Below are 16,828 nucleotides of genomic sequence, written 5' to 3'. Positions count from 1 at the left end.
ACTATGAATAAGAAACGCAATTCTAAAGAAAAACAAACAAATAAAACCATAAATAGTGCTGCATACGGACCTGTCTGTGGAGCTTTTTTTTATCAATCAAATCAGCATGACTTTACAGGTCACTAAAATGTGTTTAAATATGTTAAACTGAGCTGAGAGTATGACACTCATATTGGTAGCTGAAAGCATAATCAACAAAGTATTTAAAATTAGGCACACCTGCAAGAGATGTTTAGGATCTTGTAAATGATAAGCGTTCCTGTTCTGTGGAAATATGTGGATCTTTCTGGAGAATTCTGCGGGTGCAGATTCTGCGATTCCACTTTTGACTGTTGAAGCTCCGTTAAGTATTTGGATGGGGGTGAACGTTGGTGTCTGGCTCCTTCATTACTGGTTATGCCCTAGTTGTTCTTTTGTGATCTGTGGTGATGGGGGCGACCAGTGACACATGAACTGACAGTCTGGGAAAGCTTGACATCATTGATTTTTACTCACATATCAGTGGACCATGACATGTGAACAAAAACCTCACTTTTATTGTAACAGGGCCTATAATCTAAAAAAACATCCCTCTTTCAATGTAAGTAGAATTTTTTTCTTAGTAAAGTAATAATACTCCTCAAAAAGCCGCATGAGTCGGAACTGATAGACTTTTTTGGCAGAGCTCTGACATGTAGCGACCCATTCGGGTCAAGTCTCAACTTGTGGTCCGTTCCCAATTCCGTCCCGTTCTCTTTCCCACTTTGCTTCCTGTCAATCCTCTGTATACTTTCTTGTCCTAATAAAGGCAAAAATGGCAATATATATATATATATATATATATATATAAATACAAGCTGCATGATTTGAGGCATCACTCATGTCAGTAGCAGAAATGGTGCAAACTTTTAATACTTTTTGTTAAATCCCTTACCTTAAACTTTGACGATTTTCAACCCGCTTTGTATTGTTACAGTGTCGGTAGTAGCCTATATGTAAATGAACAATGTTTACTTGTTCTCTGTGTTACCTGGACCGAGAAATTTGTCAGACTTTTGACAGCTCCAGCAAAAGTGCTATACAAGTTGACACCATTATGACAAAGTTTGCTAAGAAGTATTTCTTACTAAAGCAAGGTGGTATTTGATTCTGGTAAGCGTATTCATAGCACAATGGGAGTGGTCTTGGATGGCAACATGCCCAGTGCATTATGGGTGTTGAAGTTTTCCTACCTATTTGGCAAAAGGGAAACAACAGCCTTTTTTGGTTTTCTCTAGTGAGATAGCACTGATTTAAAAAAAATTGCCGCCTTTCTACTTTCTAGGCAGACAAGTTTTATTGAAAGCCCATTTTGTCAGTGGTGAATTACACCTTTAAGTATGAGCAATAATGATACAGTACTAACTAAGTACATGTATGCAATTTTAACTGTAACATATCACTGCTAAAACCACCAAGCCATATTATAGGTTTCACTCTATAACATAACTCCAGAGACAACTTAAGTAGTATATTAACATAAATATCATTATAACAGTTCAAATAGGTTTTTGAATGCCAGCATTTTGTTGTTTTCTCTGGCATCACAAGTTGAAAAAAAAAGTTCAAATAAATATGTAAGGAATAATTGACTACGGGCAGTTGAATTCGTGAAATTAATACACACCCGAGGTGGTAATGCGGCCACGACGCGAAGCGGAGAAACCCAGCGGTTGGGTTAAATGTTTGTCCAACCTTCTGGGCAGTTTTATTTAACCCAACTATTGTTTAAAAATTACTATATGGCTGGCTTAAAATGAACCCAAAATAGGTTGGAAATTAGAAATCAGACACATAATTACTAGAGGCGACAATAATAATCAAAAGGTGAACATTTATAAGCAATTTAATAAATGTTTATTGTTTAATTATTATTCATTAAACGTATTAATAAATGTTAATTTCCAACATGCTTTGGGTTCATTTTAAGCAAGCAATACAGTAACTTTTAAACAATAACCGAGTTAAATAACTACCCAGCAGGTTGGGCAATATTTAACCAACCACTGGGTTAAAACAACCCATTCCCTGGGTTTTCCATTTAACCCAACTTGAATTATTTTTAACCCAGCATTTTTTTTAGAGTGTACAATGGACACTTTACTATCCCATGAGGCCACGGGAGAGGATTTGTGAATGGCAGTGAAGCGACGCAACTGAAGCTGGTAAGCCACATGATAATGACAACATGGCGGCTGTAGTAGCTACATCCGGATTACATTCATACATACTCATACTATATAGAACATACTTTTTTTTAGCAGTTGTGAAGTAATTACTTATTCAAAATACGTACCTACTCAAGAGAGTATGCGATTTCGGACGCAGCCAACTTTTCGAATAAGAAAACATGGCGGGACTTTATTTTGTCCATAAGGGAATTGATTGGATGGTTTGCTATTGGTCGATCTCATGTGAGTGACAGGTTGTCCTGTCCTCGCGTCAGAAAACATCTTCAGAGATATGTCGATGCAAGAGGGAAAGTTATTTTGTTTAAAGATTACGAGGTTACACGAATTTAATATATATATATATATATATATATATATATATATATATATATATATATATATATATATATGTGCACGGTTAAATCATTTATAATAACAATATTCCGCAAAAAAAACATGGAGTTTTGATTTCATAGCGACTTAGAGGCATTAGCCTCAGAGCGGGTTTCTCTCAGGATAGCGGGAAATGGAAAACGGGGAGTGGAGTTGGAGTGGAGCGATTTCAGAACGCTTTGAGTGGAGAGAGGGAATCTCTGCGGATCCGGTCCAGTCATATACGCTGTTCCACTCTGCTTGGTGAGTCAACGTCGCTTTAGCTTCATTTGGAAGTTTTAGCTCATGAAGAAGAAATATACAAACTTGACAATTTTGTCAGAAATGTAAGCTACTTATATAAATAACTTGTTTACTGAGCTATTTACAAAAACAATCCTGCTGTTATTGAATACGGCCATGCTGAAATTCTGAAGAACAGCGCTTATGCTCTTATAATATTGCTTAAATAACACAATCCCAAGCCCTGGTGTCATTGAACTATTTCAAGAATCAAGTCCTGAACAAACTGTTCCTTTAAACTTCTCTGAGTGTGTGTGTGTGTGCTGAATGGAGTGTCGTTTTTCAGCGCTTAACTCCTCCTCTGCATTCTGCTCGTCCAGCGCGCGCGCGCACACACACACACACACACTCACGCGCTGCTGCTTGCGCATTCCCCATCAGCAGCTCAACGTACAGGGAGCCTCTTCACGTCCAACACCGTTTTCAGTGTCCGTGCTTTAGTTGATCAAACATGACGGTTGTGATTCGAAACGTGGAAGAAACGAGCAGCTGATCTGAGGAGGAATCTGTGTTTTACGTGACTAAAACACGTCTTTGGGATAGAGACTACGGAGGCGCCGCGACCGTTGCAACTTTTGTTGCAATCAGCACGCGCGTTTACTGACGGTTGCGTTTTTTAAAGAAAAAGTCGCTTAACTTTTTGCACTCGATTTGTTCGGTCATTGTGGAATGTAGAATCGGGTGAAAACACGCCTGTTTCGAGTTCTTTTATTCGTGTTTGGTAAGTTTGTCAGGACGACAAGCAGCAGAGGACACGGCGCTTCACTGGAGTTTGCAGAGTTTGTTGCAGGGATACCGATGAAACTGTCGAGCTTTGTGTGATCACAAGTAATCATGGACAAATTGGATTTAAATTCATGTGTCAAGGATTATTTCTGAAATATCTCGTGTGTTTTTTTCCCTGCACTGAGTGGACTGCACCGTTCTCGTCAACACAAACTCTAGATTTTGTTACCGTTGCAAGACGCTCGTAAACATGCCACAGCTTAACGGAGGTGGAGGGGATGAGTTGGGGGCGAACGATGAAATGATCTCATTCAAAGATGAGGGCGAACAAGAGGACAAAATCTCCGAAAACGTGTCTGCCGAAAGAGATCTGGACGATGTGAAGTCCTCTCTAGTGAACGAGTCGGAAAATAACAGCAGTTCATCCGATTCTGAGGTAAGTCAGACACAACCGCATGTTGACAGACACATGGATGTGGTTGTTGCCGACGGAAAAATAACTTTCTGCTTTGTTATTCTCCGTTCCTCGTCTTTCCTTCAGCAAACCGAGAGGCGACCTCAACCAAGACCTGATCATGAAAGTTATGAGAAAGCCCGAGAGTATTTCGCTGAAGGTAAGGAAGAGCTGGTGCTATGGCATTCCGATTTAACAATTATTCTTTGAAAAGTAGTTTCGGTTACTAGTACTTAATCTTAAATGACTTGGAAGTAATCTAACTGTAAATAAATTTCACACAGTACTTTTTGTCCCAAACAGTAACTATTCAGATAGTTTAGTATCTTATTTCAGTATTTCTATTACCTATTTTTAGTGTGCATAACAATTCCTAGCAAAAGTATAAATAGGTTTTCTAATCTTTTTTTTTTTTTTTGTAAAAATGTAATTTAAACTTTAAGGTAGCCATTTAAACTAATCAACATATATTATAAGTAAAAAACAACCAAAAGTAGTGAGAAAATAGGGATAGAAATTAGATACTAATACATATCTTTATGACACCAAGTGCAAATCTAGTTATTAGTCATAAAAAATAAGTGCTACTGTCTAAAGAACAATTGCTTGTAGAGCTGGACTAGATAGCAGAAACCATTACAATACATACTAGTTGGAAGTGAATAGGTGACATCTAAGTGAATAGGTGATATCTGAACCGCAGTACACAGAATTTAACGTTAAAAATGTGAAGTTTGTTACCAGTAACAATGGAATAGTTACTTGTCACTAATGAATACTAGTGTTAAATGAATAGTTACTAGTGATATTAAAAAATATACAAGATGAGTTACAAAAATGAGTACTAGTAGAATTATCAATAATAGGAATAAATGTTAAAACAGCTTGCCATACTTGTTCTCTACTTAAATAGTATAGTAACTATTCAGATAGTTTAGTATCTTATTTCGGTATTTACTTTTTTTAGTGTGCATACCAATTCCTCTATTTAAAATTTCTAATCTATAATAGATTAGTTTTATAATAATTTTAATAATTTTAAGACAGCCATTTAAACTAATCATTATACATTACAATAAAGAAACAACTAAAACTAGTGAGAGAACAAGTGTTAGTTAAAAATGACGATAGAAATGAGATAATAATACCTATCTTTATGATACCAAGTGTAAATCTGGAATAGCTGCTGTTATTTGGATAGTTACTAGTAGTAAAAAATAAGTACTGTCTAATGAATAATTGCTTGTAGAGCTGTACTAGGTAGCAGAAATCATTACAATACATACTATTTGGAAGTGAATAGGTGACATCTGAACCACAATCTAGTGGTAAAAATGTGAAGTTTGTTACCAGTAACAATGAAATGGTTACTTGTCACTAATGAGTACTAGTGTTAAATGAATAGTTACTAATGATATTTAAAAAGATGCTATATTAGTTACAAAAATAAGTACTAGTAGCATTATCAATAATGAGAATAAATGTTAAAACAGCTTGCCATACTTTACTTAAATTTTTGTTCACACATGGATGCCTAATCATTCCTCTCTCCACTGTCAAGCTTTGAGAAGACAGCAAGATGGAGGATTTTTTAAGAGCCCCCATTATCCAGGCTACCCATTTCTAATGATCCCAGATCTTACCAATCCTTACTTGTCCAACGGCGCCCTGTCTCCAAGCGCAAGAACGGTGAGTGCCATTAAACACGCTGTCTGTCTCAGTGCATCTCTGGAGTTCTTTGAGAGTTTATAATGGCCCTCGTATGGATAGAAACCAACATGCTTCCTTATAAAGGATCCCTTTTTGAAAATCTATACAGGGTCATCCACTATTTTGAATATTGTAAGGTTGTCTCCTTCACTGTCTACACTTATTTTCCTACCATTTTCCACAGCCACCTAGTTGAAAGCATAAAAAATGGAAATTGAGTTTTAGCCCTTTCAATGACTGTATTTTTGTAATTTCATGTTATTTAAGGAATATGCATGTGGAAGTGGATTGCGGGGACTTGATGTCACTTTAGCGTTAGTTCATGTGTGAGTCTATTAAACTGTTTAATTGGTTTTAATTGTGTACTCTAGCTGTTTGACTTGCATTTGACAGATTTGTATTAATTTATTTGTGGTCCAAGGGATCATGCCACCGTTGACTTGATCAGATTTGCAAAATTTTGCGTCTAAAGTGTTTTATGGTGTTTGGGCGCTAAGGATTCCTCATGTTTGTCTCTGAAATGGTTGGCTAATTGATCTAATACGCAGTGAATCTAATTTAGTGCTGTCTGCCACTGGGCTGTAATTAAGCATTTTCGGGCTGCTTGTTTAGCTTTCTTTAAAATAAGATTAGTCTGGCCGAGAGAAGAGGTCTGTCACACTGAAATTCTATCTGGGTGTTCGTTCTTCTTCGCCGAGGGCTGCAGAGTTTGCCTATAGATGTGTTTTGAGTTTTGTGTCCGTGTCTGGGAAAGGTTGACTGCCCTTTTAGCCCCAGCGTTGGGTCTTTTCAACCCAATTTGCAAAGAACTCAGCAGGCATTCATGTATGGCTTTGCTGTGGTGTTATGCGTCAGCGCTCTGCAGAAAAAGAGAATGAACGGTTGGGTCTTTGCACAGAAAAAAGGAGAACGCCTCAACCGGGAGTGTTTTTTGGCTAAACCGTAAGCCATCTCCCCAAATCAACACGTTTTACAGCCATTGTTTATTCCAAAGCTCAAATCCTCCTGCTTTACTCTGAATCGCAGTGTGATTTGATTGGACCCGGCCAAGCGTTTGTGCGAAAAGTTGCGATTTCCCCCCGCCTCCTCCCTCCAGACACTCGCGCAAGTTTTACTTGGCCTCTCCGTTTCTTTTCACTCGTCCGTACGAGCTCTCCCTCCTTCCCAATCCCTTCCATTCAGTTCCTGAGGCGTTAGTCTTACATTGTCATTCTGAGTGAATGCTGATGGCTTCATTGGGATCTCCATAGGCCCTCATTAGCCTAATGGCTGCTCCTTACAGACTAGATGCATAGTAGTAGTGGTACCCAGATCTCTTTTGTTCCTCAGCCTATGGAGTGTTGTTGTGGGAAGAGCCTATTGCTTAAATTATCCTGAAGGAACATGGTTCATCCCACCCTCAAGGCTGTACCTGCAACTCGCAAACTTTTGCAAGAGTTCCGTTATGATTCATATACCATGGCCAAGTATTTGCAGAACCATTCCCATCATGCTTGACTCAAATGTTGGTGAATTAAGCCAATGTCAGGCACATCTCGCAAACACAGAAGCCCTCTGTTACCACTAATATAATATGCATTAAAGAGCCAGAGGCTAATATGAGCTTCCTAGCAAACATTCAGATGATGTCATTCAGGATAAGGATTATAACTTAACTCGTTTAGCTGATTGGAGACGGTCAAAAGATTTTGTTCCCACAGAAAATGACCCCATAACCGCATGCATCCAGATGTACAAATATCTAATCTTTCCCTCATCCTGTTTTGAAAAAGAGGCATCTAACTCTTATTATTCCTCGCAGTATTCGCATCGCGCAAGTTCATAACCTCCAGAACCCGAGCAGATTGGTGCTCGTATTTTATCTGAAAGTTCCTGAAAGTTCATCCCGGAGTAAGAGATATCTCCGGCTCTCGTCCTTAAGCCTATCAGATCTAGCCCAGTGCGGACCAAGTAAAATGGGAGGTCATTGAGGCAGATGGGCTTAGCCTGTCAGTCGGCACCTCTAGAGCGAGCTGCGCGTCAGACAATGAGTAGTTGGCATACTTCAGATATTTACACACTAATCTTAAGCTCTCGCTCAGACAGTCTCAGCCACAGCTGTCAAAATCACATAAGGAAGTTTCCAAACAAAGCTGAAGAACTTGAAGGAGCCCGTCAGAATCGGAGTGATCTTCTGTGGTTACGCTCCAACTTTTAAACAAATGCACAAATGTAGAGTGTGTTTGCCAGGAAAAGCATAAGACTGTGCTATTTCCCCTTTTTCATTCAGAATTTGAGTAATTTGACAATGTCATCCAGGTATTCAATGGGTTCAGCTTTTTTACAGACGGCTGAATGTTTTGTAAAGTGGAGAATTTGAAGAACTGAACTGAATATATAAAAGGCTTCAGAGAATGTTCTTTGTCAGGATGAAAGCCATTAAACATTTACCACGGGATGAAAGATTGAGTCTGTTTATAAAAAAAAAAAAAAAAAGAAAAAAAAAGGTTTTTCTCCAATAGCTTTTTTTCTACTAAAATTATTTTGGTCTCTTGCCTTTATATGATGCACTACATGCATAGTATTTGTAACAGTGCAAATGCAATAGAATTGGTCTCAGGTTCTGTGAGGTTTGTTTATATTTATACTTTCCTAACCAAACAACTGTGTGGTTACTATTATAAAGTGCAGAAATCATGTTAAAGGTATCTGAGACTCAAGGCAGGCCTCGAAATGCCAAAGTGAAGCCTAAAGCAGTCGCAAATAGAGTAAACTTGTCACTTCTAAACTAATATGTACATTTCTTGTGCTGTTGCTCTGATATCCCTGAGGTGGAATTGAAAAGCTCCTCTGAATTCATAGACTTCATGGAATATTTATAGTTTTCCTCTGCTGTGTATAAAAAAGGGGAAATGTGAAAAAATTGCAAAAGGGAATGTGGAGGTTTGAATACCTGTGGCTTTAATTAAAGGTTTAGTTGATCCAAAAATGAAATTTCTGTGATTAATTACTCACCATCATGTTATTTCAAACCAGTAAGACCTTTGTTCATCTTTAGAACAAGAATTAAGATATTTTTTTATGAAATCTGAGAGATTTCCATCCCTCTATTGACAGTCCACACAACTACCACTTTGACACTTCAAAAAGTTCATAAAGAGATCATAAAACTAATCTATATGAATTGAGCGGTTTAGTCCAAATTTTCTAAAGAGACATGATCGCTTTATATAATGAACAGATTTAATTTAGGCTTTTATTACTAAATTAAATTTGTAATAAGCTGCTCAGTTTATATGGATTAGTTTTACGATCGCTTTATGAACTTTTTGAAGCGTCAAAGTGGTAGTTGCGTAGACTGTCAATGGAGGGACAAAATATCTTCATTTTTGTTTTGTGGATGAGCGAAAGGTTTGGTTACAGGTTTGGAACAACATGAGGGTAAGTAAATTATGACAGAATTTTCATTTTTGTGTGAACTATACCTTTATGGAATACAAACAAAACCATTCTTTAATCCTTTCATTTTTCGGCGTACAGAAACATGTAAAATGTCGTCCCCCATTGTGATTAATAAGGTCATTGTTGTTGAGTGACAGTTGCATTACATTTATTGTATGATGTGTTTTGCGATAGGAACTGTCCAACTAGTCATTTAGATGGTTTGCCTAGCTGTAGTCTATTTATTACGAAATATTAAGAAGTTATTAAAAATTTTCATATCTTTAATTTTTTTTACAAATATTTATTTTTCATTCATAGTGTGCTCCCCCCATCTGTTTATGAATGCAAGAATGTTTCTTATGTAAACACGGCAACACTCTAACTGGCCGATTATTTTTTTATTTTTATTTTATTTTTATTTTTTTTTATAAATTTGTTATTTTGCTCATCCCTCCTTTGGGGCATTTAAATATCAGTCTGAAATCTGTTGCATCCATTGGTGAAAAGTGAGTGTGTGTTCAGACTCGCACTTTAATTCAGATAAACAACCTTGAATACAGTTGTGAATGCTGAAGTCCTTCACCACATTAATGAAATAAATTGGTAAAAAGGGAAAAAATTGCCACCCCCACCAAAACCTGAACTTTTCTTTGTTTTGTGTGGCCTGACAGTCAGATCTGCACAAGATTAGCCAAAGTTGTATATTTCACATTCCTATTCAGCTAGCCGTGAGGACAGCCATCCAGATAACTTTTAAGATAAGCATTGTGTAAGAGGCGCTGAAACCGAGTTTGGAGAAAAAGAGCTGAAAAGAAGACAGAAATAAGTGGAAGATGGAAAGAAACAGAGGTATGAAGTGACAGAAGGGAAAGATGTGGGGAAATGCAGGCGTGCAGATTTCCCATAATTGATTTAGGGCCTGCTCGGAGCTGACATTCCTCAATAATCCAGTGGGACTGTTTTTAAGGATCGAGTGTGTCGGCCAACCAGCTCTACTCTTCTCAATGCTTGTCACTGAGATGAATGCTCAAGCTTGGCCTGAAGAATCGTCTGCTAGGGGCTCGTGTTGGAAATTGAGAGAACTCAAGAGTATATTTACAGTGCATTTGTTGCAAAATACAGTGAAGCCACATTGTAAATATTAAAGGGGACCTATAATGCCCCTTTTAAAAGATGTAGCTAATATAAGTCTCTGGTGTCCCCAGAATGTGTCTGTGAAGTTTCAGCTCAAAATACCCCACAGATAATTTATTATAGCTTGTCAAATTTGGTCCTATTTGGGTGTGAGCAAAAACACGCCATTTTTGTGTGTCCCTTTAAATGCAAATGAGCTGCTGCTCCCGGCCCCCTTTCCAGAAGAGGGCGGAGCTTTAACAGCTCGCACTTCAGTCGCTCAACAACAACAAAGCTGGAGAATCTCACGCAACCAAAATGAGGATTGTCAGTAACGGTGTTCAGCCTTACATTGTTCAAACCGGAGTCGACACTGATGGAGAGACTCAGGAAGAAGTTACAACTTTTAGAATGAAACTGGACGTTTCTGAACGGTTAGTGGATAAATTTATGTAGTTGCTGTGGAGTTGATTCAACTCATGGACTAGCATGTGCCGTCATGTTAATCTTTTGTGCAAATCCAGTGTTGAATTGACCCTCGTTTGTGAAGCAGTCCGGCGTAAAATGACGGCATGACAACAACACTCTACTACAACAACTCTTCCTCTTCTCTAAAGCAGCCCAACATGGCCCTTTGTTGCGTGTTCCCGGGGGCGAGGTTTATGTAAATGTTGAAGAATACTCATTGTAGTCCCTACCAGCCGTTTGTTGTAGTCCTTAAACAATTCTTTAAAAGAAAATATCTCCCTTTGCATTGAACTTTGAGCGTCTTAACTTTGCAGATGTTGTTTATGCTCAAACAGCAACATTACACACTAACTAAAGTTTAAAAAAAAGTGAAATCATAATCAACCACCCCTTTCATTTTAAATGCACTTTCATTTGGTGTGGCATTAGATTTTAAAACCCTTCCTTGTTTTGTGAATTGCAGGTATATAGAACATATTGAACTTTGGTGCTCACTTGGGCGAAATGAGTTCAAATCCAGCTTGCAACATGTATAAAAAAAAAAAAACTGTCAGTATAGACTGTCAAAGATAATCTCATAACAGTCATTGTCCTGTATTACAACCTGTTCCCTTTTCATGCCTCTTTTCATTTAGATGACAGGTTTTGACATGTAGCGTAATAATGTGTTGTAAACGCACTGAATGCATTCAGTCAATCCTAAATGTTTTTGAAGGGCCTGTGGCTGTTTCTAACATTGTATTTTAATGCACATTTACATGCTGAAATGATTTTCTGGTCAAGTCTTCACTCTCCTGGAAAAGCCATTGAAGCACATGGTCGTAATCGGTTTTCAGGCTCCTTTTTCATTCAATTTCGGTCTCTACCTCCCAGTGCAGAAGCTTTCAGTGCAATCCCGTGTTATTTTAACGCAGTCAGGTTTTGGGCCCTCGCGTCTGCAGAACAAGGAACCGAGCGACTCGCCAAACCTTGTAACTGCGGCTTTTGTGTTGCGCCACCCACACCGGCAAACAAACACACCTCAGTGGAAACAGTTTTTAAACTGTTTAGTCTTGTCTATTGGGGAAGAATAGCACAGGGCAAACTTGCGCACACACACAAACGCACACTTTTGTAATGCCTGAGCGTATCATCATAGCTCATGCCACATGTCTTTTACGGCATTCCAGGCCTCCGCTGGGCATTTTTCCACATTCAGGTGTTCTAACTCTGCCAGCAGCTCTTAGCACTTAAAATCTTCGAGACACAGTTGAGTCAATAGTGCTTGTGTGTGTGTGTGTGTGTGTGTGTGTGTGTGTGTTTTTTTTTTTTTTTTAATAAATATCCTGTCCTTGTGTGAGTAAACTGTTAGTGTGTTAGTGGGCCCTACCTGTTTGGTTCTAAAAAGGAAAAAGGCAAGTTGTCGTCATTTACGCACCCTCATGTCGCCAATTTTCTTTTTTCCTCCAACACAAAAAGCAGAATGTTCTCTTTGCTCTTCTCTATACAATGAAAGTGAATGGAGATGGTTATTTTCAAACTCCAAAAATGACAGAAAAACACCAACAGTAATCAATAGCAGGGCTCAATGCTAAGGATTTTTTCTACTGCCCGGACGGGCCAGTGGTTCACTTTTTTACTTGCCCTGCCAAAATTTTCACTTGCCCCACAACAAAAAAATTAATAAAGTAAAAGAAAAGAAAATGGGCCTATAAAAAAGCCTAATTATTGTTTTTGTTGTTTTTGATACATGTAACCTTAATAAATAGGATTATGACACCAAAAGCTACTAGATTAACTCACTTAAATTTTAAATATTGTTAGACAAATAAACAGTAAGTAATAAAATAGTAACAAATAATCAAATTATGAGTAATAGCAAAAATAAATACAACAGAACAAACTGAATGAAATAAATGGTGCTTTTCAAGTTTTTCATATAGGTTTAAACAGGAGATTTTCAGGTACGGAAATTGTAATCTAATGTATAACTAAAGATTAAACTTTATTAAAGTTAATCAGTCAAGAGCAGTTACAGATGCATAAATAATGTTTTGAAATGTTGAAAATATAAAACGTTAAATACTGTTATTTGAAATTATTTAAAAAAAGAAAAGACACTTTAAACGTGAAATAAAACCCGCCAGTAGGTGGCAGCAATTCCCTGTTAATGAGCGAGTCATTGAGATTCAACCGATTCATTCAAACGGCTGATTCATTCAGGAAGTGTTGCTCAGAGACGCAAAACAATGCTGTGTGGACTTTGGAACTATTTTCATTGGCGAAATAGAGCGAAACAGGCGATTTGGTGTCTAAAATGCAAGTCACTTGATATTAAGTTCTTGTTCATTAAACTGTACGCTGAATAAAATCAATATCACATTTGTAATCGTGCTGATATTTGTAGAAAAACGGCACTCTTTGTTTAATATTAGTTAACTATGTGAAATTATATAAATATGAAAGATATACAGGGTCATTTTTGCCCCTTATCTTGAATTCTGATGCATTCTAAATGCATTTTAATAGACTAAATCACGCAGTGAATGCTTACACTCTAAATATGCACACGCACTAGTCTAACCTACTAGACTACGTCACGTAGTAGTGCATGCGTGCACTCAATGGGTGTGTTTTTGTAAAGTGAGGGACATACTTGATAATTTCAGATCGTTAAATTAACAATTACGATATCATAGATGATATATATCAAACACCCTACAGCACTGGCCTGATCGGGCAAGTGACAGTTCCATCTACTGTCCCAAACATCGTTCACACTGGCCCTGGGCCATCAGGCAGTCCTTATTGTCGAGCCCTGAATAGGCTTGGAATATGGCTCGTGTGTCATATAGACTATTTTATGATACTTTTATGCTGCTTTTGTCATTTTTGGAGCCCCTGGACACTTTCACTGCATGGAAAAGAGCAGCGTAAACGTTCTTCTAAATGTCTTTTATTCTATATTTTATTCTTTTAAATGTTTTTATTCCATGAAATAAAGCTTACACTGGTTTGGACTGATATGAGGGTGAGTAAATGATGACCGAATCGTCACTTCTTGCTGAACTGTCCCTTCATGTCTTCAGTGTTGAGTGTAACTAACTTCAACAGACTAACTGCCATGATTATACACTAGCCGTGTGTGTTTGCTCACCAGATCTGTTGATGGCGACCTAAAAGGTAGTTGCCAAATGTTCTCTTAGTTGATGCTATCACAACTGTGTAAACAGTCTTGACTGACTTCTACGTGGTTTTTCACCCCTAAAAACAAGCAAATGTCATTGGCTAACATGTGACCTTTAAGAACATGCATTAGATTGATGCTCGTTTATATCCTGAATAATTTTGTACTCTGCATTTAATACAGTCCTATGCCCTTTTACAAAGTCTTGATTTTGTTTTTGGGCTCTAGTAGAATAAGTTCAAATGCTCTGTGGGGTTGTTGGGCATTTTGAAGCCAAAAATATGTATCCATCCATAATAAAAGTAATCCATACGACTCCAGTGGGTTAATAAAGGCCTTCTGAAGTGAAGCAATGGGATTTTATAAGAAAAATATCCATATTTAAAGCTTTATTAACTAACTTCCGGCAGAAGGCTGTATGCATCGATTTGCAGCTTAAAAGTAACCTCTGACCTGACGTATGACGTATTGACGAACGCGGAGGTGCAGAGGATAGAGCAAAACAAATCACCGGTCACGAATTAGAATTCTAAAACGAGAATTTTTAAAGAGAAATGTCAGAGGGTTTCGATATAAGGGAAGAGGAGCTTGAGTTTGTTGCACAGCCCTATTTGTTTGAACCGCAAGAGGCGTATAAGCTTACACTGCTCCTACATCTTGCGTCAAACATTGCGTCAGGGGTTACTCATTTGGCGCAGGTCGACTTATGTACTATGCATACGATCATCATTTTAAATATGGATATTTTTCTCACAAAAACCCATCATGTCGCTTCAAAAGGCCTTTTATTAAGCCCCTGGAGCTGTATGGGTTACTTTTATTATGGATGGATGCACTTTTTTTTTTTTTTTTTTTTTTTTTGCTTTAAAATGTGGCCCCCATTCACAACCATTATAAACCTTGGAGGACTAAGGATATTTTAAAATGTATCTTCGATTGGGCTTATCTGAAAGAAGATAGTCATATATGCTTAGGGTGGCTTGAGGATGAGGACATCATGGGATCATTTTCATTTTTGTGTGAACTATCCCTTTAAACACTAAAGAAAGATGAACATGTAAAAAAAAAAAAAGTCCTTTTTTTGATTGTCGTATATATCATGTTTTGGAAAATGGTAGCTGGTTTTTAGTCGGTCATTAGTTGGCAAGTAAATGACAGAATTTTCGTGTTTTGGTTGAACTATGTCTTGATTTCACGAATAATGAGGCACAATGTACAAGTTGTATTTCTGTCTTTCACAGCTCCATTTTCGACCATATTCTGCATAATGGTGTGTGTGTGTGTGTGTGTGTGTGTTTTACCTTAGCACTGGAACGCTGACTTCCTTTGAAAAGACATTTGAACACCACAGAGCAGCAAACTGCTGGTGAAGAAACTTTTTCAGGATTTTCCTCAGTGACCTCTCACATTTTGTTAGATGGCTGGGGAGTCAGGAGGATGTTGAAGGTTCTTGTCAAACATCTCTATAAACCCATCAACCATTGAACTCGCGTCCTAGAAAAACTATGAGTGCACTGCGCAAGCTCTATACTCATTGAATTGTGTGAAACACTGCCAGGCTTGGCCTTCCCTCCTCCTTCCTTTCTCTTAGGAGAGCGGGAGTTGGCGTCAACCCCTTCTGCCACCCATAGCTTGCCCATCATCCCTCCCTCTGTTCCGTCCCTGCCATTACATATTCTGTTTATAGCCTTCACTGGCTTTTCAAGAGCAAGGCCCTTCAGGAGAGATTCGACCCCCCGTGAGGACTGGCAAACCAACCAGCCCTCCTTACGCACACACACTCGCTGCGTTCAGTGACATCAATGAAAAGGCCTTTGAAGCTGCTTGGGATGAGCATGTGTATAAATGTATTTTTTTCATCAATTTATTAATCTGAGGCAGGCGCTTCGGAGTCAGCCAGGTTCAGACAGAAGCGCGCCCACTTTAATTCCGCACTGGGATGTTTTTGACAAGACAAGTTGTTTATCCCATCTTTAAAGTTTCTCTTGGACTCTCAGCGGACTGTGTTACTGATTCCCACTTATATGTATGTATGAGGAAATAGTGTAGAGATACAGTAGCTTGAGTTTTTTTTTTTTTTTTTTTTTTTTTCAGCCGTTCGTGAAAAGTCCGTAAACAAAATCTGTAGCATTCTTACCCGGGGTAGATATTTGTCATGTTAGGTGTCCAGATGACGAAAGTGGTGTGTTGAATCTTAAGGTGTGGTCACATTTACCATTGTTCAGTGAATTTTTGCAGGTGAAATCCAGTTATATCAATAGGAATTGACGTGATTGGGAATTTCTTGTGAATATGAAAGATTTCCCCATGCGTATTTCAAATCGGGTTCAAGCTGGTCATGTTGGATTCGCTGTGTTGACCAACAGATAACAGCTTGGTCTGAATTTTGAGCTGATTCTTTTTGGAGATGTAAACTTGAAATTGGGAGTTATAAAGTAATAATTGTGAGATATAAACTCAATTCTTCTTTTTTTTTTCTCTCAGAATTGTTAGGTTTAAACTCGCAATTGGGAGTTATAAAGTCAGAATTTTAAGCTGACTTTTTTCCTCAGAGTTGTAAGTTTCTATCTCACAATTCTGAGGAAAAAAGCCTAGATATAATCTCACGATTGCGAGAGAAATATAATTGAGATAAAAACAATCACAATTACATTTAATTTTTTTTGGCGAAAGCTTCCATATCTATTAGTGTTGTAAAAAAATTATATTTCGATATGAATCGATACTGAAATACCTGAAACAGATCAAACTCTCTCTTCTCTCCGACGGTGAATTGACACACACCCGCCTCCTCTCACTCACTACTCTCACTCGCTCCGGTTAAATAGTGCTTGTTGCGTATAATTTTAGTCATTCTGTCGTTTCATGTTCACAACAAAAGCATGGGCACCACTGATCTATAAA

The 16,828-nt window shown here is 38.0% G+C and overlaps 1 protein-coding gene across 1 annotated transcript in view; it reads left to right on the top strand.

The window, feature by feature from the left end:
- The first annotated feature begins 3,169 nt into the window (after positions 1 to 3,169).
- The window catches only part of tcf7l1b (transcription factor 7 like 1b), a 68,217-nt gene continuing 54,558 nt past the window's right edge, over positions 3,170 to 16,828 (top strand). The window contains exons 1-3 of the mRNA XM_051902292.1: positions 3,170 to 4,026; positions 4,132 to 4,204; positions 5,606 to 5,733. Of these exons, the coding sequence (XP_051758252.1) occupies positions 3,841 to 4,026; positions 4,132 to 4,204; positions 5,606 to 5,733 (387 nt within the window). The 5' untranslated portion in view covers positions 3,170 to 3,840. The remainder of the gene's footprint in view (positions 4,027 to 4,131; positions 4,205 to 5,605; positions 5,734 to 16,828) is intronic.

This window comes from Ctenopharyngodon idella, chromosome 8, assembly GCF_019924925.1.
Source record: "Ctenopharyngodon idella isolate HZGC_01 chromosome 8, HZGC01, whole genome shotgun sequence".
Classification (NCBI taxonomy): Eukaryota; Metazoa; Chordata; class Actinopteri; order Cypriniformes; family Xenocyprididae; genus Ctenopharyngodon; species Ctenopharyngodon idella.
This window is presented reverse-complemented; position numbering and strand designations above follow the sequence as displayed.